The 23,911-nt window shown below is 44.9% G+C and overlaps 2 protein-coding genes and 1 non-coding gene across 4 annotated transcripts; all 3 read right to left on the reverse strand.

Moving 5' to 3' along the window:
- Positions 1-227: 227 nt before the first annotated feature.
- LOC127292481 (uncharacterized) lies at positions 228-3,395 on the reverse strand. The gene is made up of 7 exons (XM_051321895.2): positions 3,225-3,395; positions 2,625-2,684; positions 1,866-2,007; positions 1,584-1,753; positions 1,153-1,444; positions 712-875; positions 228-635 (listed from the first exon to the last, which is right to left on the reverse strand). Exons 2-7 carry the CDS (start codon positions 2,650-2,652, stop codon positions 481-483), a joined length of 951 nt encoding a protein of 316 aa, XP_051177855.1. The 5' UTR covers positions 2,653-2,684; positions 3,225-3,395; the 3' UTR covers positions 228-480.
- A 9,612-nt stretch (positions 3,396-13,007) lies between these two features.
- On the reverse strand, positions 13,008-13,081 carry TRNAR-UCG (transfer RNA arginine (anticodon UCG)). Its single transcript has one exon. It is a non-coding gene; the product is annotated as a tRNA-Arg (tRNA).
- Positions 13,082-14,155: 1,074 nt separating this feature from the next.
- On the reverse strand, positions 14,156-23,283 carry LOC127292497 (uncharacterized). 2 transcript variants are annotated; one of them, XM_051321914.2, is made up of 18 exons: positions 22,941-23,283; positions 21,864-22,070; positions 21,604-21,699; positions 21,260-21,312; positions 20,375-20,471; positions 19,330-19,403; positions 18,854-18,971; positions 17,991-18,101; positions 17,601-17,677; positions 17,352-17,418; positions 16,765-16,830; positions 16,101-16,208; positions 15,813-15,943; positions 15,498-15,639; positions 15,340-15,407; positions 15,162-15,255; positions 14,858-14,928; positions 14,156-14,756 (listed from the first exon to the last, which is right to left on the reverse strand). In XM_051321914.2, exons 1-18 carry the CDS (start codon positions 23,070-23,072, stop codon positions 14,423-14,425), a joined length of 2,046 nt encoding a protein of 681 aa, XP_051177874.1. In that variant the 5' UTR covers positions 23,073-23,283; the 3' UTR covers positions 14,156-14,422. The 2 variants fall into 2 exon arrangements, with proteins under 2 accessions (XP_051177874.1, XP_051177882.1); XM_051321922.2 differs by having other exon boundaries at positions 15,498-15,564; positions 22,941-23,279.
- Between the last annotated feature and the right edge of the window lie 628 nt (positions 23,284-23,911).

The following is a 23,911-nucleotide window of genomic DNA, read 5'->3' on the forward strand; positions in this document are numbered from 1 at the left end:
AACCTTGCTGAGAAATTTGAATTCACTTTTTGGTTTTTGAATTTGTTCGAGAACCGGTCAGGATTTCTCGGTTGCAGCGGTAACCGGGAATCCCGAGCCCCGTCGCGGGAAAAAAAAGAACTTGTCGGGAACAAAAACCCGAGCACAGTAAGTTTCATGTTGCAAATACTGAACTACCCTACCTATGTAAACTTTTTTCTTTCTTTCTCAACCGAGTATTATGCCTCTAAAGTTGAAGATGTCCGCAACAATGCACAGGGCATCTTGTCATTTCTATTCGAGTGTCTTCCACTAAGCATTTACTTCTATCTAAAGCTTCACCCACATGCATGAAACACATCATAATACATGTCAACGTCATCAGGTTTAGACTCCTTGTACGTTCAGCACAAGCAAACGACTAAATACCCAGAGGCAGAATAGCAATTCAAGTTAAATACAGGCACACAAATGAGCATATGCGGAAGACGAGTAATCTAGCTACTCTATCTTAGAGGAACCAATGACCGCAATCTGAGCTTCAATGCAGCACTTCTTCTTCAAGAGAAAACCATTTGACGAGTCCTTGAAATCTTCAAGCGATATGAACTTGGGCCATCCCCAACTGGGTGAATTCTTTGAGAATTGGCACCGGTCTAAAGAAAAAAACAACGCGTCAATCAGGAAATTTGGATGATAATACTTCAAGTAGCATTCTACTCAAGAACAAACCTGATAGTTTCCGGTGCTTGCCAGTTTCCTGGTCTTTGATGCTTATGCTAAGTTCTACCAGGTTTCCAGAGCTCTGATGGAGAGTATCCGACACCTTCATTCTCAGGTACAAGGAAAGGTAGTTCCCACTCTTATCTTCTCCAGATGGATGGATAGTGATGAACCTGGAAATCGGAGAGCATCACATAGTTTAGTCCATCATGAACAAGAGGTCAAACCCCGGCAGTCTTTTATTTTTGTTTAATCCATCATTAACAAGATGTCAAATTGGAGAGCATCACATAGTTTAGTCCATCGTTAACAAGAGGTCAAACGCCTTTCAAACTGAATTCAGCTAATTCTGGAGAGGTGCCCGGGTTCTTTAACACGAAGAATCCAGTAACTAAGAATTTTTTTGAGGCAAATCCAGTAACTAAGAATTAACATCATCAGTATCGTTACCATTTGTGTCCACAAAGCTCAAACTCTGGAGAGGTGCTCGGGTTCTTCAACAAGAAGAAGTCGTCAATGCTCCAGTTGTAGACTTGTGAGTCACTGCAGATGTTGTTAATCTTCTGAACAAACAGCGTCTCCGACATAAAATTACCTTTAGCAACCACAACTCTTCCAAACTCAACACCAAAAATACAGCAATTCTTATCAAGGAGTCTGGACGACTTCTCCCTTAGCGTCCTGAGAGGTATCATGTATGAGGTTCCAGAGATTGAGCTTGTACTCTGAAAGTTGTGGCTCACTGCAAAGAACCCTCTTTTAGAATAACAGATATTTTTTCTTGTAAAACAGGCTATAAATTGTACTATCATTCTAGTAGGCGACTAGCTATAAAGGTCCAATAACCTACTTTACTTTTCAGGAATAACTTGTTAAGGTACCTTGATATTCTTTATTGTGCTTTCCATATGACTGGTCATATATCAAGAACTTGAAAGATGCATCCACAACCGTGCCAGATCTGACGTGTTGTTGGGCTAGCACAAGCTTAAGCGAAACATATTCTTTCACACCGCCAATCTTTGTATCCCTTGGGTTCAGTTTTAAGTGCCTGCGAAACAAGTCCACAGAAAGGAAGAGAACAAAAAAATGAAAATGAAATTTGTTCATGACATGCTCTCTGTTGGAAGAACTGAAATAAAATAGTAGCATGGTTATCGTACCAGTTAAGCCCCCTGATCTGAAACACACTGGAGTTGGTCCATCCATTACCCTTATCAAGAAGGGAAGAGAAACCATCGACCGTCCACTTGAAGGTTGTCTGTGCCCCGTTGGGTTCCTGGCTCTGTCCATGGTTTGACTGGACTGGAACAGCAATGCAACAATTCTTGCATCAGTAACATCTTTAGAAGATCACAATGTATGGCAGCTCAAATTACTGCTACAGATAATGAGACAAAGAGGCGCCATGATCGATCAGTTTGATTAGTGCAGCCTTGTCGATTACTGTAAAGTACTGTCGTTCTTCTCATTATGTACAAATTAATTTAATGTCATTGTGCACCACATAAATGGGGTGAGGTTTATGCCATCTTCTTCCTGTGGACTTCGGACAGACACAAACATTTTCCTGAGATCTGGGACTGAGGAAAATTGATGGAAGAAACTGTATTATATGATACTGGGAATTTCCTAGTGTCCGTATGATAGTTACTTTGGCCAAGCAGGAGGTGAAAGAAAAGGTAGAACTTCTGCTTTTGCATGGAAAAATACATAAGAAATTGTTAATCTTATTTTTGCTCATAAAAAGAACAGTCTGAATCTTGTTTGTAAAATGAACAATCAAGCCTAATTCCAGTAGGAAGCAGAAATATGCTCAAAAGAAATACTTCCAGACACTAGAAACAGCAATGCTTGCATTGGTATAAGGGGATCAAAATTAACACAAGCTGCAAAGTAAAAAGCTCAAAAGAAACCCTTACCGGAACCGGTAACACATGAGTTGCCCATAGCTCTTGGACCAGCTCTCCCCTTTCAAAGCTCTGTAATAGAATCACGATGCCATGAATAAATAATATGGTATACTTGTGTTAAGAACATCATACATAGTTGTGCATAGTAGAAACAAAAGAACATGCTAATTTTCAGTTAGTGTTGATCGATCTCAGTCAAATAACTACCAGCAAAACGGGCAAGGAATCATCGCAAACAAGAGAGGAAAAAAAAAACCCGAAAAGGAAGAACAAGATCTCCACGAACAAGGCAGACTGAAAGTAAGAAAGAGCACTCCACTCTCAGTCGGTAACATACCCTACATAAAGATAGCTAAGAATTTGCACCTCAAACCGACCACAACTCATGAAAGATGGCAAGCTAGTCCCTTTCCATTTCTTCTCCCCGCTCACAATACCCCATCAGATTTATGCACATCACTAAATAATTGCCGGCAAAAAAAAGAAAGACCAAGAGCTCCCCAACCAAATCAGATAGAAAAGAAAAGAAAAACAACACATCACTGAACTCTTGATCGGTAAAATCCCGCTCATGAACAAAGCCAAGAACTTGCATTACGAAACCCCTACCCGTGCACATATAATTTCTTCCCTTTCCAGTTTTCTCCTCAGCTCACGGTATCTGGTGCGCTTATAATTGGCCAGAGAGACAGAAGGATGGGGAAGAGGATTTAAACATAAGGGCCTGAAGGCCCGGCTTTATAATAAAGCCTCAACGAGGTAGGATGGGGATCTCCACCTGTCCGAAGTAAAACAGACACCTCGGTTTGGATCGGGCCGCGGACACAACATTGGCCGCGCCGTCCTTCTTATCCGTTTGGGTCGGAGGCTGCCCTAGCGCACCGACGCAAATGTTTTTTTTTTTTGTAAAATCTATTGATAGAATACATAATTTACATAGATAAAAAATGGGGAAAACATTAAAATTAACAAGCCGAAACCTAGGCCTACTCTACTGCTCGTTGTCGTCGTCCTAGGTGAGGTCCACGGTCACTGGCTTCTCCCATGGCCAGTTGGGTATCGGCATCGGCAGAGGGTTCACCGCGGCGGAGGAGGAGGGACGGCCGGGGTAGACGGTGGTTCCTGCTCCAAGGGCCAGTTGGACGCCCCATGAAGGCAGAGGATATGCCGTTGGAGGAGGGGGTGAGGCCGGGGCAGGCTCAGGCCACTGCTCCCACGACGATCATGGCACGGGGGAAGGGCGGTGCGCATGATACGACCCTGAGGGTCTCCTCCTCGGAAAGCCGTTCCTGCATGAGCGCCGCGACATAACTGTTAGAGTAGATATGTGTGTATTATATTTTGCCCATATGTTAGGGGCCCTTTTGCATATTGCACCTGTACATTGTACTATATATTGTGGCCTTTTGGCCCCCAGTAATACAACACAGATTATTCTCCTATCATGGTATCAGAGCCGTAAGGCTTCTTTTTTCGCATCGCAGCCGCCGCCGCCGCCCGCCTTGGCATCTCGCCGCCGCGCCCGGTCGCCGCCGCCGCCTCTCCTTCACCAGCTCCGGCCGCCCGCCCTCCAGGGCCGCCGCCTCCGTGCCGCCCGTCCGCTGTTTCGGCCTCCCGCCGGCTGTTCTCGCCGTTCCGGCCGCCTCCCGTCGGCCGCCCGCTTCGCGCTGCTTCGCCGGCCGGCTGCTCCGGCCGCCGCCGGCTGCTCGCCGGCCGCTTGCTCCGGCCGCCCGCCCTCCAGGCCGCCCGTCCGCCTCCAGGCCGCCCGGCCGTCCGTCCGCCTCCAGGCCGCCCGGCTGCTCGTCCTCCAGGCCGCCCGTATGAGCTTCTGCTCCCGATCGATTTGGAGATCGATCTGATCTCCTGATCGGCTCGGCTCGGCTCGGCTCCTTCGGCTCGGCTCCTGATCGGCTCGATCTGAGCTTCGGCTCGGCTCGGCTCGGCTCGGCTCGGCTCCGTCAGTTAGTAAAAAAAAAAAAAAAAAAGCAAAAAAAAAAAAGAGAAAAAAAAAAAACGACAGAGCTATGTCTTCCTCGTCGGGTTATGTTGCGATTCCTCGCTGCCCGGTGACTTTTGATGGCGCGAATTATCCTGATTTCGCTGCCTTTATGCGCGTCCACATGCGCGGTCTTCGTCTTTGGGGTGTGCTTTCTGGCGAGGTCCCTTGTCCGTCGCGCCCCGTTGCTCCTACGGCGCCTACTGCACCGACGCCCGTTTCCCTTGCCCCCGATGCTTCTCAGGAGGACAAGGATGCAGCCAAGAGTGCCGCTGATACTGCTCTGGCTGATTATGACCGGAAGGTTGAGGAGTATTCTCATCGCTGTTGCGACCTACCGGCTGGATCCGACCGACTACACTCGGTGGATCGATGATGATGCTCGTGCTGCTGCTGTTCTCACTTCCAAGTGTTCTCGCCTCGCATGTCGCCGACTTCATGAGTCTTCCCACCGCCGCTGCTCGGTGGGCTTTTCTTCGTCGCGCTATCAGCCGTCTGGGGATGCTCTTTATCCGTACGTGGTTCGTCAGAGCATGATCTTCAGCAGGGTGATTCTACTATTGACGAGTTCTATACTCAGAGTGCTGCTATTTGGCGTCAGCTTGATTCTCTTCGTACAGCTGTGTGTGGCACCTGTCCCTGCTGTCTGACTGTGCGCGCGGATCTGGAGTTTCAGCGCGTTTTTGAGTTCTTGTCGCGGCTCCGCACGGAGTTTGAGCCGCGTCGTGCCCAGCTGCTTGCCTGTGGTCGTGTTCCGCTCTCTGAGGTACTCGCTGAGCTGCGCGCAGAGGAGACTCGTCTTCGTGGTGCTGGTCTTCTTGCGGTTCCCTCGCACTTGCCGCTCGTGGTCCTCCCGTGCCGTCTGCTCGTGGTTCTCCCGTGCCGTCCCCTTCGTTGCGGTCTCCAAAGACCGCCGTTACTCTCTCCTCCGCCGGTCCAGGGCCGAGTCGGTCTCAGCAGCCTCGTGGTCCTCGTCCTCCCGCGCCTTCGTGGCAAGGCTGGCCACGACGTCTCTCGGCTGCCGGAGGAGGGACCCCGCCTTACGTCGCCAGCACCTTGATAAGCTTGCTCGTCGGCAGTCGGTTCTTCGTGCTCGTCTCCGTTGCGCTCGTCTCGATCAGGACATTATCCGTGGTCTTCGTGGTCTGCTCGCTACATGTGCTCTTCTTCGACGGGTACCGCTGGTTCTCGTGTCCGCTCTTACGGCACCGCGCGACCACCACCTTCTACACAACAGTACGTCATCCCCGTGGTATCCGGATTCTCGAGCTTCTTTTCATATGACTTCTGCGTCTTCTATCCTTTCCGCTCTTCGCTCTCTTCTTTCTCCTGTCCGTGTTATCACGGCTGATGGTTCCTCTCTTCCTGTTTCCAGTCGAGGCACCCTTTCTACTTCATCTTTCTCTGTTCCTGATGTTTCTCATGTTCCTAGCCTTAAGATGAACCTGTTTTCTGCTAGTCGCCCATCGATTTCGGTTGTCGCGTCATTCTTGACGCTGATTCTTGTGTCGTTCAGACCGCCGTACACAGTGCCCTGGTTGGAGCTGGCCCTCGCAGCCTTGAGTCCCCGGGCCTCCGGGAGTTAGACTGCTTCGCGCTCCTTCCGCCGACACTTCATCTGCCAGCTCTCCGCAGCTTGCCGCTTCGTCACTGGTTCTTTTCAGCAGTGGCATCATCGGCTGGGTCACCTTTGTGGCTCCCGTTTATCGTCATTAGTTCGTCGTGGTCTTCTGGGGTCTGTCTCAGGAGATGTGTCTTTACATTCGTGTCAGGGTTGTAGGTTAGGCAAACAGATTCAGCTTCCCTATCCTACCAGTGCGTCTGTATCTCAGCGACCTTTTGATTTAGTTCATTCTGATGTTTGGGGTCCGGCTCCCTTTGCTTCCAAAGGGGGCCATCGATACTATATTTTGTTTATTGATGACTTTTCCCGGTACACCTGGTTGTTTTTTATGCGCTCTCGCAGTGAGGTGCTTTCTATTTATCAGCGCTTTGTGGCCATGGTTCGTACTCAGTATTCCACTCCCATTCGTGTGTTTCGTGCTGACTCTGCAGGAGAGTATATCTCCCAGCACCTGCGTGGTGTCCTTGCTGAGCAGGGCACGCTTGCCCAGTTCTCGTGTCCCGGCGCTCATGCTCAAAATGGTGTCGCCGAGCGTAAGCATCGTCATATTCTTGAGACTACCCGTGCTATGATGATTGCTTCCTCTCTTCCGCCGCATTTACGGCGGACGCTATCTCTACGTCCACTTATCTTATTAACATTCAGCCTTCTCGCTGCTCTTCAAGGTGGCATTCCTCTCGAGCGTCTCTCTGGCAGCTTGCCAGACTACTCGACTCTTCGTTTATTTGGTTGCGTTGGCTATGTTCTTCTCCCTCCTCGCGAACGCACCAAACTGACGGCTCAGTCTGTTGAGTGTGTTTTTCTCGGATACAGTGATGAGCATAAGGGCTATCGCTGTTGGGACCCCGTTGGTCGTCGGATGCGCATCTCTCGTGACGTCACGTTTGATGAGACGCGTCCTTTCTATCCTCGTCCCACCTCTGGTACATACCCGGTGGATGATCTCTCTTTTCTTCTCCTTCCTGATGCACCACCCTCTGTCCCTCCTGTTTCTCCTCCTGATGCGCCCCCTCCGACTCCGGTGCCATCGTCGCCTCCTAGTTCTCCTTCCTCTTCTTCTTCTGATTCCACTGGTCCTCCTTCTCCCTTGTCTCCTTTTCCCTTCCACTATTCTCGGCGTTCTACAGTTCCGGACTCTTCGCCTGATGATCCTTCTCCCTCCTCTTCCGATGAGTTGTCTTCTTCTGATGATTCTCCTAGTTCTCCACCTCTTCCGCCTGTTCGTCAGCGTCGTGCTCCTAACCGTTTCTCTCCCGGGCCAAGACGGTCTCTCCGTCGCCTCCGAGCCGACTTCTTATCGGGATGCTAAGTGCCATCCTGAATGGCAGCTTGCCATGGCTGAGGAGATCGCTGCGCTTGAGCGCACTGGCACCTGGGATCTTGTTTCTCCTCCTCCTGGTGTTCGTCCTATCACGTGTAAGTGGGTCTATAAAATTAAGACCCGCTCTGATGGATCTCTTGAGCGCTATAAAGCGCGTCTTGTGGCACGTGGCTTTCAGCAGGAGCACGGCCGTGATTATGATGAGACTTTTGCTCCTGTGGCTCATATGACCACCGTGCGTACTCTTCTTGCTGTTGCTTCTGTTCGACGCTGGTCTGTCTCTCAGCTTGATGTTCAGAACGCTTTTCTTAATGGCGAGTTGAGTGAGGAGGTTTACATGCAACCTCCTCCTGGGTATTCTGTTCCCGATGGGATGGTTTGTCGTCTTCGACGTTCTCTTTATGGCCTGAAACAGGCCCCTCGTGCCTGGTTTGAGCGCTTTGCCTCTCGTGGTGACTCGCTGCTGGTTTCTCTCCTAGTTTTCATGATCCAGCGCTATTTGTTCACACTTCTCCTCGTGGACGCACTCTTCTCCTTCTCTATGTTGATGATATGATCATTACCGGTGATGATCCCGAGTATATTGCCTTTGTCAAGGCTCGTCTTCGCGATCGGTTTCTTATGACCGATCTTGGTCCTCTTCGCTATTTTCTTGGGATTGAGATTTCCTCCACTTCTGATGGTTTTTATATCTCCCAGGAAAAGTATATTCACGATCTCCTTACTCGTGCTGCTCTTGTGGATGAGCGCACTGTTGAGACTCCTATGGAGCTTAATGTTAAGCTTCGTCCTACTGATGGTGATCCTCTTCTCGATCCCACACGCTATCGCCATCTTGTTGGGAGTCTTGTTTATCTTGCTGTCACTCGTCCTGATATCTCTTATCCTGTTCATATTCTGAGTCAGTTTGTCTCAGCTCCTACCACCGTTCACTACAGTCATCTCCTTCGTGTCCTCCGTTATCTCCGTGGCACGATTACTCGTCGCCTTTTCTTTCCTAGTTCCAGTTCTCTCCAGCTCCAGTGCTACTCGGATGCTACTTGGGCGAGTGATCCTACGGATCGTCGTTCACTTTCTGCTTACTGTGTGTTTCTTGGTGGTTCGCTTGTTGCTTGGAAGACGAAGAAACAGGTAGCGGTTTCCCGTTCGAGTGTTGAGGCTGAGCTGCGGGCTATGGCTTCGTTGATTGCTGAGGTGACCTGGTTACGGTGGTTGCTTGCAGATTTTGGGGTCTCTGTTACGACACCCACTCCACTTTTGTGTGACAGTACAGGTGCTATCAGTATTGCACGTGATCCGGTCAAGCATGAGCTGACCAAGCATATTGGTGTTGATGCCTTTTATACACGTGCTCAGGTGCATGATCAGGTTGTTGCGCTTCATTATGTGCCTTCAGATTTACAGTTGGCGGATTTCTTTACAAAGGCACAGACTCGCGCGCAACATGACTTCTTACTCTCCAAACTCAGTGTTGTGGATCCACCCTGAGTTTGAGGGGGGGTGTTAGAGTAGATATGTGTGTATTATATTTTGCCCATATGTTAGGGGCCCTTTTGCATATTGCACCTGTACATTGTACTATATATTGTGGCCTTTTGGCCCCCAGTAATACAACACAGATTATTCTCCTATCAATAACAAGGCAGCACGCGTGGCAGCGGTAGCTACTCCAACGAGGCCTTGACGGCAAGCATCATCGCCTCCTCCTCGCCCACGCCTTCCATCATGACGGGAAGGCTGGTCCCCTGCGCTCTATTCCTTGGCCTTCTCCACTAGGTAGACGAGGTAGCCGATGAAGTCTTCGGTGTCTTCGCATTCCTACTCGTCTGGGACCTAGTCTCCTCCTTTTCCTCCTCCGCCTCCACCGTCACTTCCGGCTTCAGGGGAGTGTCGTAGTCGAACTCGTCTCCGCCTAGGAACCTGGGTCAGTGGCGTAATTTCCACTCAAGATGGCCAAATGTGTCCGACATAGCCGAGTTGAGGCCGTACGTTGGGTCCGCGACGAGAACCGAAGGCAGAAGTGACCGGCGGCGAGTGATCTCTTGGTGCCCCTCGTGGCCCTGCCGCGGCACCGGCGGCATGGGCACCCTCCGATGGGTAAGGAGCCAGCCACCAGGGAGGTGGACGTTGCTCCACCCCACACAAGGGGTTCTGTTGTTGTAGAGCGCCCCCGCCACATTGACACTGACGGGGACGCGGCTGTGTGGATTCATAGGCTCCCCACCGACAACCCCGCCTCGTGGTTGTTCTTGGGCTTCCTAAATTTTTCGATAAAGTGAATATATTAATATCAAGAAGATACCAATTACATCCAGCCTCTGCAACAACGCACCACCCTAATGGCTTCCTAAATGGCCACCCCTTGTACATGGCCGTCATGTAGTGGCCTAGTGGTGATGCATATTCTCTCGGAAGCAGAAAAGGGCAATGGTGGGGGCATTGGCAGTGGATGGGTAATGCCACTGCCCTTAAAAAGGCTGGAGATGCGGCCGCTTTCAATGTCGGCGATGGATTCCAGGCGTGTGCCATTGATGGCGGTGCGCCTCCTAGCAGTCCTGGTGCGGCCGCTGAAGTCGAAACGTGTCATTGATGGCGCCGCAGCGACCAAAGCGTCTAGGAAGGGAAGAGAAGCATCAGCCGCCATGCAGGCCTGAGGTGGTGGAGGAGACGGACACACACACGTAGACTATGTTGTGTCGACGGCGACGCATTGCCAACCCAAGTTTGAACCGCAAATATATCGCCGCGGACTAGTCGATCCTTTTGCTCATACCGTTAAGCTGGAGTTTTGCTTCCCTAATGTCCGTAGGGACCAAGACGGACAAATGCGGTTCGTCGCTGGAGATGGTCTTGCCTCTCACACCGGTGCCTTGAGGGTCGAGCAGCGGAGGTGAGAAAGTTTTGTCCGTCTTGGTCCCTCACGTTTATGTTGTTCTGACTAGAGGAAATTTCAACCGGCTTTCAGGTTTTATGACGTAGTATAAGGTGAACGTTTTGGATTTATAGTTGGAATTCACACTCTGTGGTCGACATGTAAGACTTTTGCAGTGCAAATTAAACTTGTTCTTTTGATATATATATTTGCAATTAACCTTTTACTTTTGTCATCTCAGTCTCAGGTATGAAACGATGGCATGCATGATGCTTTCTTCTCTTTCGTCGATGCCGCGTGCAAGTACAAGCGTGTGGCTACCTACACCCACTTCTCCATGTCTCCCTGCTTGGCCCGTACTGAAGTGGAGAGGGAAGCTAGGGACACCCCGTGCCATCCCTGTTTCTCGTTTCTCGTAAATAGGTAGGATCCATTTTCGGCACGGTGGCTACTTTAGGAATGCCACAGCCCCTGCGTGTCGACCATCCAGCGGTGTGGTGCACTGAGCAAGTGTGAGCACAGAGTGACTCTTTTCACTTCTGTTGGTTGAGCAGAAATACGCGGTAGCTTCCTCGTCGATGGAGCAAAGGTACCCGGCGGACAGCAACACGTACGCTCTACAGTGATTAAACAACTGTTTCACCATGTTTTTTTAGGGCAAAACACACTTAGCTTTATTAATCAATAATGTTTATTACAATAGATGGATAAAATGGAGGGTTTATCAGCCATACATGGTGGCCCTCACAAAGGCCTAAAGCGTGTTTTGTGAGGCCATGTGCCTCACTACTCGAACTTCTACCTTCATGTATAATAGAACAAGAGGTAAAATCTCTATCAGATAAACCAATCTCTTTAATACCGCAGCAAAAACTCTTCCAACTCCTTGATTGATATAATCCACGAGGTTTTGCCATGTGTCACTGCATGTACTACAACTAGACCTATCCATGGGCATCTCCAGCTCGGCCCATCTTGAAAATGAAAAGTGTCTGCTTTGGTTTGTTTGGATCGACCTGTGGGTACGAAATTGGCTATCTCGTCTTGTTTGTATGTTTGAATTGGGGTTAGTCCTAGCGGTCCGACCCAAAAGAGAGAAACCACGATATGGTTATATTCCATGTTCTATTTTAAGATGAAAAATATTTCATAGTAAAATGATGGAGCAAGAGAAGAAACAAAGGTACAAATAAAAAAATAACTAGAACAAAGCTAAACTCTTCGTAGTCGGATGCTCATCGCTCGGGATGCATGTCGTGCCGCCAGAGGACACCGTCCACCTCTACTCTTCCTCGTCGGAGTCGAGGAGGACGATGCCGGCCTCCGTAGCCGACCGAATGAAGGCTACTTTGCGGGCATTCTCGATGACGTCCTTGACGTTGCGACCGGGTCTTGACCAGAACGTGATCCGCCCGGCCATGTTTTTCTCCAGTGGTGAGTGCTCACCGCCGAAACGGTTCGACGCCGCCTCGCATTACACCGCATTACACGTGAAATAACGGTGTCCAGTACTTGCTATCAGCGTCGTACTTTGGGTCGAGCCAAAACGTCTGATCCTGCCTGCGACGGAATACCTTGTATCCGAAGTCTTTCCATTTGGGCAATGGAGGCACAGGCACCCCGCCCAAGCTGATGGTGAAGCCCTTCGGCACCATCACTTCATGTGTGGCGAGGATGTCATATTTGGCGAGCTCGGTGGCCTCGTGCCTGGACACCCAACGTCTATCCATGGCGGCGATGGGAGAGAATGCTTCCATTGCCGGTGGTCTGGGAAGCAAACAACGACTTAAAGGGCAATGGCAATCACTCGCAGGTTCTGCCTGGTTAAAAAGGATGTTTGATGCCCATCGTCAATGCCGGTGGAGGAGCCGAGCGGTCGGCTTTGATGGCGGGTAGAAGGCGACATGGCTACTCGATTGCTGCCATGCGCGCACGAACATGGCCACGAATGGGTCGTCGCGGGCACGCTTGTCCGTTTGTGTCGGGTCACTAGGCTAGGGTTTTGGTACTCGGCTGCCCACGCGGACCAAAACCGATATGCGCGGTCTATTTATGTCGGGCCACTAAAGATGCTCTAATATTGTGTCTACAAACTTAGTAACTCCTGCTTGTTTTAGCTTATATTATTACAAGTTACGAATTTCTTGTGCTCACCTAGCACCGGTCGTTGATCTCGAATTGCATACTTTCTCCATAGTGTCTGCATACATCTAAAAATTTAAATAAAGTAAAGATATCTTTTGAGAGGACGGAGGGAGTGTTAATAAAATTTACGGAGTACCACATTTGCTAGTGCGGATGCTTGTCCAGTTTTCCCTTCTGGTGATGTAATTCATTTATTTTGACGGAACATTGATGATATATCTTCGATACTGCATACCATACGCGCTTGGTAAATCGCCACCGGTTTGAACCATGTCATTGATCCAAGTTTTAAAGTGAAATTGGATATCCGGCTCTGTGATTTAACAAAACGAGCGCGAAACAAAATAAAAGATATCACAACTGAATGTGAAAATTAGCGGCAACTCAATGAATGCAGAATAGGTCATGACAAATGAGTGTGAAAAAAAAAATTGCGACCACAGTGGGAGTCGAACCCACGACCTTCTGATCCGAAGTCAGACGCGCTAATCCACTGCGCTATGCGGTCTTACATGCCGTACTTCACACAACTACACTATAGAATTTGTTTATCTACATCCCACTAACCACCCCTAGTCAGAGTAGGAAATCGTCATGGAGATATGGAGTTGAGTGATGGAAATTTCTTGAGAAATTCAACACCGTGACTCGTGAGATATGGTTTGACTTTTTTGTATACTTACCAAGATAGTTAATTCCGCCGGCAAGCTGCTGAAAATGAATTAGATTACAATCAACAAACTTGTTGTGCAAACTAAATCTCAGTAAATCACCGATACAGCAATACTGGCAAGTGCAAACGGCAGTCATGCATTGTACACGTACATCCCTGAGCAGCAAAGAATTCACATGTGTTCCACTTGAGATTGCTTTCGGGAGAAAATCTAAACGTTGAATGACAATGTAAAGTAATGGCTTAAATTACCCAGAAGAGCCCATTGCTTTGGATCGTGATGTATAACAATACAACGAGATTGAAACATGCACATTGATTACTGAGCGTGAACGTTTCTTTATGAAGTTTTGTTGCACTTCATATAAACTAACCTTAAATAAACTTTAGATGCTTTTGTCGTAACAAGGGTTACATAAACAGTTTATATAACACAGAAAAAAAATGAGGTGAATTTAGAGCTAGCTACGGTAGCTAAGCTACCCCTCCGCTCCACGAAAAGATGTCGTTTTAGACATACGGCCATATAGATTTAAATTTTCTAAACATTAGCCATAGTATGATTTTTAAATATTTAGATTGGTCGCTTAGATTTATATGTGCAATTTTGTCTCTTAGACTGAGATTTTATTTATATATCACAGTAAAATTTAATTACCAAAGTTTTTAAGATGAAATTTAATTGACAAAGCTGCATTTTAGAGACCATGATGACATCTATGAAAACAGCTATTAGGGGAACCAGAGGGGGTTTTAATTTCCAAAAAATGTACAGCATTAAGCTCTGTAAAACAATACACCTTCAACTGAACGCCTTTCAAGGAGGTGGATGAGTTCGCCAGCAAGAAATGAGTGCAGCTTTTAATCAACACCTTAATCAAAGTGTCTCTCTGTATTTTCTTTTAAAAAAAGTCCAAACTTATAAATCTTACAACGGTGTTGTTCAGTAATCAGTACACATGTAAACTGGGACATCATCATGGCAAGAACAAACAAATAGCAACTGTCTTGCCAAGGTTACAGGTCAGTCGCACAATCTGCATACCTGCAGACAACGCGAAGATGCAATCGAACAGACACCGCTATATACATCCGACGCTACACATTTCTGTGGCATGTCGGAACTGGAGAAATACATGTTAGTGCAGATGCTCGATTCGGATGATGAGTCGGCGCTCAGTCCTCTTCGAGCTCATCAAACTCCCACCCACTGATCTCCTCACCAGAGTAATCTTTGTCATCCTTCCCGAAACCTGCTCCCAGGTCTGCAAGTTCAGCATCAGAATGCACCTGCTGCTCGGCCTTCAAGGGAGATTTGGGGGAATCGACATGCGCGGCTCTAGGGGTAACAGGTGCTTGGATAGGTGAAGGGCTCAAGTCAGATCTTTCCTCAGGTAGTGGCCTTGATTTGTGGTCTTCTACACTTAGTGTTGGCCTTTCTATAGATTCAAATGCTTCCCTCAGTTTCTCGATCTCATCAATTAGCTTCTTGACCTCTGGGTCATCTCTCCTGAATAAATATGTCAAGTTCAGAGTTCAATTTCCACAGAGTAAGACCACGTGGATGCCAAATTGAAAATAAATCATCAAAGAGAGAACAGCCGACAATACCTAGAATTAGCCCCATGCTCAGAATAGAACAGCTTCTTTATGTGATCAGCGATGCTGAAAGCAATTATGATCTGAAAAAATTGTTACTATCAGCCATTTACATATTTTTTTCCTATGAAAAGCAGAACAGATATCAAAGTTGTAAAACTAAACACAAATATGGAAGCATTAGTATAACAAATGACCCTATCACTTCGGAGGCTGCTGCAATTATGTCCAATAACATTGCGTAAAAGAGATGTGAAAACACGTGAAGGAAATCAACCGTAAAAGAAAAAATGCAGTTAAAATTTGCAAAACCAACCTTCTTTTCAGTTTCCAAATATTCCTCCTCGAGGGATTTAAGTGGGTTTGTCTTCTCTGATGATTCATCATCTTTATGTTCTCTTGTCTCTTCCCTACAAGATAAATTCAACTATAACTGCGATACCACATGGACACCTACAGTGTGAGAAATACAGAATAGGCAGAGACTGCAGTACCTTGAGTTCAAGACTGCCAAATTATCCACATATGTTTGGATACTCTCAATCGACGGGCTTAGGACTTCCTGGTAAATACAAAATTTGCAGATGATACAGAACAAAATGGAGACGTAATATCCAAGTGCATGGATGCTATGGTGAATCGCAAGACTTACCTTGAAGGCTGAAAGGTGATGTTTGGTCAACTTCAGAAAATCACTCACACATCTCTCCAACTCAACACTGCAAAGTCCATAACATATTATATTACAAAAGGGCAACTTCAGAAAATCACTCACACATCTCTCCAACTCATCACTGCAAAGTCCACCACATATCACATTACAAAAAAAGGGTAAAAATAGGTCGTTGACCAATTTCATGCACAATAGTTTAAATATTGGAACACTTTTCAAATTAGAAATTTTACATGAGAAGGAGACACATCAAATAGAAGGAGCAATCAGGGTACAGCAACAAGCGCTTCATACCTTGTTTTCTTTTCCTTCTGTTCATTGTATGAGGACTGGAACTGCCAGGTGTTCTCAAGGAAATCGATCCAGGTTTTGACTACATTGGCTTCAACATTACATAAGGTGATGGATTTCGAGAGGTCGTCTTCCTGAGTTGATGTGGAAAGAAAACTTGTCAAGCACCATCTTGAGCAACAACTATGTTAAAACAAAATTAAAGACGGGTAACAGTATGACAAAGAGATTGTTGTTGAAAGTAGCTCCTCAACAAAACTAAATCCATCACAAACAGGAAAGTATCAGCACCTTCGTTTTTAAACTAAATATAATTTGGCTGTTTGCCTCATCAAATTGGTCTCTCTCTTCCCTGGTTGTCTTGAGCCGCACAGAAGCAGCCTTTATTGATATATTGACCTGCCAATGAGAAATGTCTTCATAAGAGAACATAATTCAAAGAATATTCTGAAGATACTAATGGTGGATATTAATTGAATCTCCTATTTCAATTATGATGTACGGAAATCTCTACACCTAGTAGTTCTCTCTTTTCACATCAGTAACTCAGATGGCAACCAGATAAATGACTAATTGTTTTTGGCACAAAATCAACTATTTTGTATAACCGGTCAGATACACAGCCTTACTCTCTTGCATCGTGCACACTCTAGTGTACTGAAAGAGAAGTCTCAGGCCACATTACTTCATTTTTACAGTTTAACCTTACTAACAAAGCATTATAATCAGATCAATAGAAAAGTTAGTTGAAATAAGTTCAAGCAACTTGTCACCATACCATCATATATGTATAAGATCTGAACTGAGATTGGGCAAATAAGGTGTGTGTGTAACTAAAATATGCAAAGCTCCATCAAGATATATATTTTAGGACCAAGTGGTACACGTGGTGAGCAACTAAACAATTGTTAAAAAAATATATTTTAGGAACCTACATCAAGGGGAGAGAAGGTACCTTTTTCAACTGAGCCTCAAGTTCATCTCTTTGCTTCTCCAATTCAGTAATCTCAGAAAGCAATCCCTTTATCAGGACATAGAAAGAAAATAACAGTAAGGATGCCACACTTATACAGAATAAGCAGGGTGGAAGACATATAGCTTAACCATCAAAATATTTTTGTAGCATATCTGGATATACATGCAAACATGAAATTATGTGCAACTAAAAGTGCATGTTCTGCGGGGACCATACTAAACATGCATAAATTACTTCATAGCATGCAAGTTCTAGGAAATAAGAAGCTACGATATAAATATAGAGATTACAGACACAGGTACTGGATATAAGTCAAGGTAGTTGCCAGTTGAAAACTGAGAGGCTGACCCTACTTGGGCACAGGAATTATGTACGGATTACAGAGGAAAGCAAACATCGAGGCCATTAGATCTGGAGTTCCCTATGGAATCCAAATGAGATTGGTTTCAAATGGCTGCATTTTTTTTGGAACAAACAAATGGGTGCATGTTTCAATCAATTCATGAAATTAAAGTCCCAAATATACACCGATGTATTTCAGTTCACATTCAATCTAGCAAACTTACCTTCTCAGCTGCATTCACTTCATTCTCTTTTTTCACACGAAAGTTCAGAGCATCTTCTTTCTGACGCCTGGTATGAGAACGAGGTTAGACATGATAGAAGACCAAGAATTTCTGGCAACAATGAACAGGAAAAGCATAAACCTGCATACATGCTATACAGATGAGAATGGATAATTAACACAGCAAATGTCTTTCATATCAAAAATATTTCCAAGAAACTATAAAACAAAATATTCTCAGAAACAAAACCTGTGGTCCATGATCTGCTGTTCTGCTTTGGAGGATGAACTAGCAAGGGAGTCTGCCAGGACCTTAAGCTTGTCGACCTGCAAGATTTAGTGAAGATGGTGAGTAACCGAGACCACATATTTGTAGGTCTCCATGATGAATCTATTTTATATTTAGCTGAAAAGCATACATGGTAACCACCAGTCACCAGTCACCACAATGTAAATAGCACACTAGTTTGAGCTATACAAATCCTACTTGCTATACTTTCTCGTGGTGGAACTATATTGTCATTCTTTTGTAAGTCTGGCAACTATCCCATGAAAAGTATGAACTCCTTAACATTTCAAGGAATGTAAGGCTCCATAACTCAACATCAAAAAAGGTTATAAACATAAAACATATGCATGCCTTCTGAGAATGAATCTCCATGGAGTCCCCAGGAGCAATCGACTTCTTCTTCAGTAGAAGTTCTTCCACTCTAGAGCAAAAGCGGACTTCTGTAAGTGCCTCTTTCAAAGCCTGGGAAAAAAAATCAGTGTTACCTTCCTTATGAGCATTGAAAAGAAACACCTTCAGAACAAGATGAAAAATATCCACAAAAAAGTTAAAAATTATTGGTCAGGAATAAATTAATTCATATCCATGTACAGTAAGGAGGGAATGAACGAATGGTTGTAATCAATACAGAGTTAATTCATACAGCACATCTCTCTAGTCAGACAAAAAAAAAACTAGCCCCTCCTTTGTGAAATAAATGTTTTGGATGCATGAAGTCTTTTCTAACTTTGACCATAATAGCTATTTAGACTGATGCTCTGAGATGATACCTCTTATCGCAGGATGGTACTGATACCTCTTTTGTGTGATGATACCATTAAATTAGTTATCAAAAATGTATTTCATTACATATTATTTTATGCAAACGCATTATTATGAATTAAATATGATTGGCAACTTACATATGGGAGACCATGTCTATGTCAAAAATCAAATACATCATGTTTTTGAGACAGTAGCACAGGGACATAGATTTTTATGGAGGCAAATAAACATTTAGAAACTTCTATGAAATATTTGCAGTTTGAAATTTTTAACTAATCGATTCTGAAGCCAGAACAGATATAAATAAATTCCCAACCCAGATAGAGAAATTATCAATGCCGAACCCCTTGGCACATCTAGCCGCCAAGTACTAGACACTAGGCAACAAAGTATGATAAAATAAGAAGGGAGGCAAGCACAAAGTCATAGTATATATGACTATGTAATACCTCAATATTGGCAACAGCAATCTTCTCTGATGCTTTATCTTCATTTTCAGTTGATTGAGACCGTGAGTTCTCCTTCCCTTCTAGTTCTCTCCACAACTCAAGGGTTTCAGCATCTATCCTGAAATTTAATACAAGGTGCACACTAAGAAGCTAATCTAGCTTGAAACCGTAAATAAAAGCACCACAGTATTCTGGGACCTTTAGGTTGCAGGAACGCACGTGGTATTTGTAATACTGATCTGCAATATTTGATATTTTAAAAATTCTGTAGAGGACTTCACATGAGTTCAGTTTGTACTTGAGGTGTTACTAATTCAGAAAGTAGAAGTGCAAACACCATTTGACTTTTTTTTATGTTCTGCATAAATTAAGCTACAAGCTAAAATGTCTGACTATTCAGAACAGATTGCAGTTTCTGGAGGTAACAGCTACTCTGAATACGAGATAGGTAATTAGGAGATTAAGTAATAATTCACCTCATAATATCAGCATTTCTCTTTAGTCCTGAAATAATATTCCGTGTATATTCAAGTAACTCTTCACGCTTCACCTGTTCACACAGATACAATGAATTATCGAAGTTAGACACACCATCTACAGAGCTAAGTAATGGGTGCATCAGTCATTTTTGAACTTAGAAAATGCTTCCAAAAATAAAAATTGGTAGCAAGAAGTTGTCTGTTAAGAACTGTTTCTTATTTTTCTGCAGTGTTCTAAAAAAAACAGACACCACATAAGCAGTTCCCTAGTGTTAATTCTTGGAGCAACATTAAGGACAGTTCAGAGTCTGGAGCCCAATCAAAAAGATCCAACATGTTACTATAGGTTCACCTAAGTGTCTTCATGAAAAACACATTTAATTTAACGTATCCACAAGAATTACTGAAGGGAATGCGCCTGTAGTCATGTCTGGTATGACAGTAAGCAACACTTGAACTCGGTTAGTTCTGAGACAAAATTAGGCTGCTGTTTGAAAGAAGAAAATACTGCTAGTGGGCAGTCAATTCAAAATTTTCAACCACTTCAAGAGTAAAAACTTTTGTACACCCACGCATGGGTGTGGGTGTTTCTATCACCGTTCATTTATTCCTCGAGATTCGTGTCCACCATGGTAGATAGAAAGATTCCTTTCTCTCTCCTCTTTTTATCCGAATCTTAAAGCACAATGAACGGTGACGGAAACACCCACACCCATGCGTGGGTGTACAAAATCCACTCTCGTAAAAAGGTACTCCCTCCGATCTTTTTTAATTGACTCAAATTTAGTACAAAGTTGTACTAAATTCGAGTCAATTAAAAGAGACCGGAGGGAGTAGAAGATGGGGATAGATCCAAAAGGCCCAGTTCATACGGAAAAACTTCATCTATTTGCTCTAACCAATTAGACTAAAGTTCTCTTTATGAGACACTCATGGTAGCGACATGTACGAACAACATGAGTAACAGAGCACTGTGTACCATTATATTATGCGGTTAAGGTTTTGATAAAACATATGCGATTAAAGGCAATAGGGAACTTACCAGGACTTCATCTTTGTAATTTGAGAATGCATTGGCCAGATCTTGCACACTGTTCACGATTGCCTTGTTGACTTCTTTCCCACCAGTGAGACACAGTCTGCAAAACACAATATTAGTTGCAAATTAATAAATTATAAAACGTTTCACTGATGAGAGAAGAGTAAATAAGGTTATGTGTGAAGTGTCAACTGTCAACTGTGAAGTACCTGAGAGAAGAGTAAATAAGGATCTGTGTGCCCAGAAAAACTATGATCTCAATAAACTAGTATTGAATATGTTTACTAAATAACAGTTAAGAGTGTCCAAGTGTCAGCAAAAAGCTAGTAACATAACATAAGGAATGTGTAATGCTACATTTAAATGGTAAGCCCAATTGTAAGACGAAAACAAAACTTCCAGTCACTAGCTTAATACAATTCAATAAAAGAGGTGGCGAGCTATCAGTTTACACCCCTACACCATACAGATAGTACAAATCTAAACAACACAAGGCAATGGAAATGCTGTTCAGCGAAAGCAAGGACTTGCTACAGGGTGCATTATGTGAAACTTCTTTTTCATTCTTTGTTACAAGCTCTAACTATTCCATACTTGAGTTTGATACAGTATAGCCCAAGCCCCAAAGCTGAGTGAAGTATAGTAATAGTCCTGAACTTTGTATTAGGAATTCAATTACTTCCTCTGATTCATATTAGTTGCCACCAGCATGGATGTACCTAAAACTAAAATATGCCTAGATACACCTATATTAGTAGCACCTAATATGGATCGGAGGGAGTAATAATATTGATAAATAAACTCTGTTGGCTGGGACAATTTTAACTACGTTGAAAAAATAACAGATGACAGAAAATATATAAGCAGGCTATTTCAGAAGCAACTGACCCAAAAATTTCCAGGAGAAGTGAAACTTCTTCCTCAGATGGAGCTTCAAGAATCTGTTTGCATAAAAAAAATTAGTAGTGTATAGCGCGAAGCTGAGCAAGAACTAACAGTAGCATTTTACAATTTAACGTGTGGACTGGTTTCAAAAAAAAAATATATATATATATATAAATATATAGCTCAGACATATTATTAACTACTCCCTCCGATTCATATTAATTGACTTCAATATGGATGTATCTAAAACTAAAATGTGTCTAGATACATCTATATTAGAGTCAATTAATATGAACCGGAGGGAGTAGTAATTATGTGGACAGAGCAGGATGGAAGGGTCAACTCACCATGGATTGTGTAATATCTTCAAGCGCCTGGCTGTACAGGAACACATCACGGAAGTTCATAGGTGCTCCTTCAATATCAGGATCATAAAACAAAGCCTGCTCGCGACAGTTCAGTTTAAAATATAATTATATGAACTCAGGGAATTTAAAATATAACAAAGGTATGTACAAATGAAGATAAGAGAACTTGACTAAACTCAGCTTCTTCTCAAAATAATTAGGCAAAACAAACAAACATGAAATGGAAAAGACTAACTCACCAATGGTGGTTTTAAAGCATCTAATTCACCAGCAGAATCATGATGTTCAGCATCCTTCAAATCTGATCCGGCAAGTTCAGCCTCAATGTCTTGTAGTACTCCCAACCAACGCCTTAACAGTTCAACTCTATCGCTCCCATGACATGAAACTGCTGCCTCTTCCAAGCGCATTACTGTTTTCTTGAAACTTTTGAAGCTCTGTGTACCCTGTGAATTAAACAGTAACCGTTTGCATGAACCGTACAATATGCAAATCTAATCTGAAAGTAATCCACATTCCCCATGAAGCCTCAAATCTAATCGGAAACTAATCGACATGCCCCATCAAGCCTTAAACTGCAGACCCCATTCCTTTTACTTGTATTCGATCTGCCACCGTGGTCAAATCAAAGCTAGAAAACACTAATAGATCAGTAGAGTTCTTTTTTGATGAACTGTACCATCATGACTCGTGAGATACCATGATGAACTAATCCACATTCCCCATCATCCCTCACTTCCTACTAGCTATATACCCATGAGGCACGAAGTTGGACTACAGTTGTTCCATTCCTCAAGCCAAAACTTGTTAGATTCGCAGCTATGATCCGTCACCATCCTGTTTCTCAAGCCGCACACATCACAAGTCCACGGACTTGCTCTGAGTACAAAATGCCACTGGGGAACCATGAACGCTCTAAGGAAGAACAATGTAATCTTGTTCTTGTGTGTGGATGGAATCAAAAGGCATAAGCGAAAACTAATACTCCTAGGTGAAACTGTGAAAACTCATCAGCACAACAAGAGGCATCGAATACCCGTACTGAGGCTCTTCTTGGCCCGTCCAATTCAAGGCACACACAAGCTAGGGCACTGACCGCAGTGGTCGCATGGCACAAATTAGAGCTTCGATCCATGAACTAGTGCGCCGCGTTCTTCACATTGCCGTGCGGGTGCGACGAATTAGCCCCTCGGAAAGCCCCGGCACTTGCTCCACGCCGCCAGAGGAAGCCGAATTTGGATTTGGCGGCCATTCGGGGAGACCGATAGGATGTTGGCGGGGAAGGAAGAGGGGGGAGGGGGGTTCCGTGAGCTCACCCCGCGGTCGTGGAGGATTTCGGAGACGGCCTGGCCGGCATGGTGCGCGACGGCGTCGGCGTACCCTTTGACGGCGCGCGCGACGCCGCTGCGGCCGGCCCGGCTCACCGCGCTGCGCAGCCACGACGACATCTCCGCTCCGGTGGGTCCCCTTTGTGGAAGCTAGGGCAAGGGGCTTGGGGTTCTGATGGCGCGGGCGCCGACGACGAGGTAGGACGGCGGCGCGGCGACGACTTCAAGTGGAGTGGAGGCTACGGCGAGAGAAAGGAGGGCGACGTCCCTGGATTTGGGTTTTGGAGTCTTCTCTCCGCGTGGTTTACTCTCTAGGCATTCTTTCTCGGTGACGTCAGCCGCTTAACATTTTCCTTCTTTCGGAATTGCTAGGTCCAGGGCGACCACCCAAACGCCCACTCTAAGAAGGGCTCAAGCCAGGTTTTTAAAGAAACAAAAATTGTTAGAGGAGATCTCAAAAATTGACCGGTAAACTACATGGGTTAGGGAATGTTGCTATCAGGAGGTGTATAAATAATTTTTTCCATGCACGAGACTAGATAAGGTCAACATGCGAGGGATGTTGACAATACTGGTCTAAGATTTGGTATTCAGGGTCAGCCACCGCTAGGAACGAATAGGCATCCTCATAGAGAAGGGCCTCAAAATTGATTAGTGGACAAGAATATAGAATATCCTAGTCAAGCTAGTTGTTAGGAATCTTGTTCTAAACGTTATTAGTGCTTATGCCCCACAAGTTGGGCTCGACATGAGCGCTAAGTCGTAGTTTTGGGAGGACTTAGAGGACGTTGTTGGAAGTGTACTGACAAACTAGAAGCTTTTCATTAGAGGAGATCTCAATGGTCATGTGGGTACAACTAACATAGGGTTTGAGGTTGTGTGTGGAAGCATCGGGTATGGCAATGAAAACCAGGACAGCAAAGTCATCAAAGGTTTTGTGCTTGCCTACGACTTGTTGG

This window comes from Lolium perenne, chromosome 1, assembly GCF_019359855.2.
Source record: "Lolium perenne isolate Kyuss_39 chromosome 1, Kyuss_2.0, whole genome shotgun sequence".
NCBI lineage: Eukaryota > Viridiplantae > Streptophyta > Magnoliopsida > Poales > Poaceae > Lolium > Lolium perenne.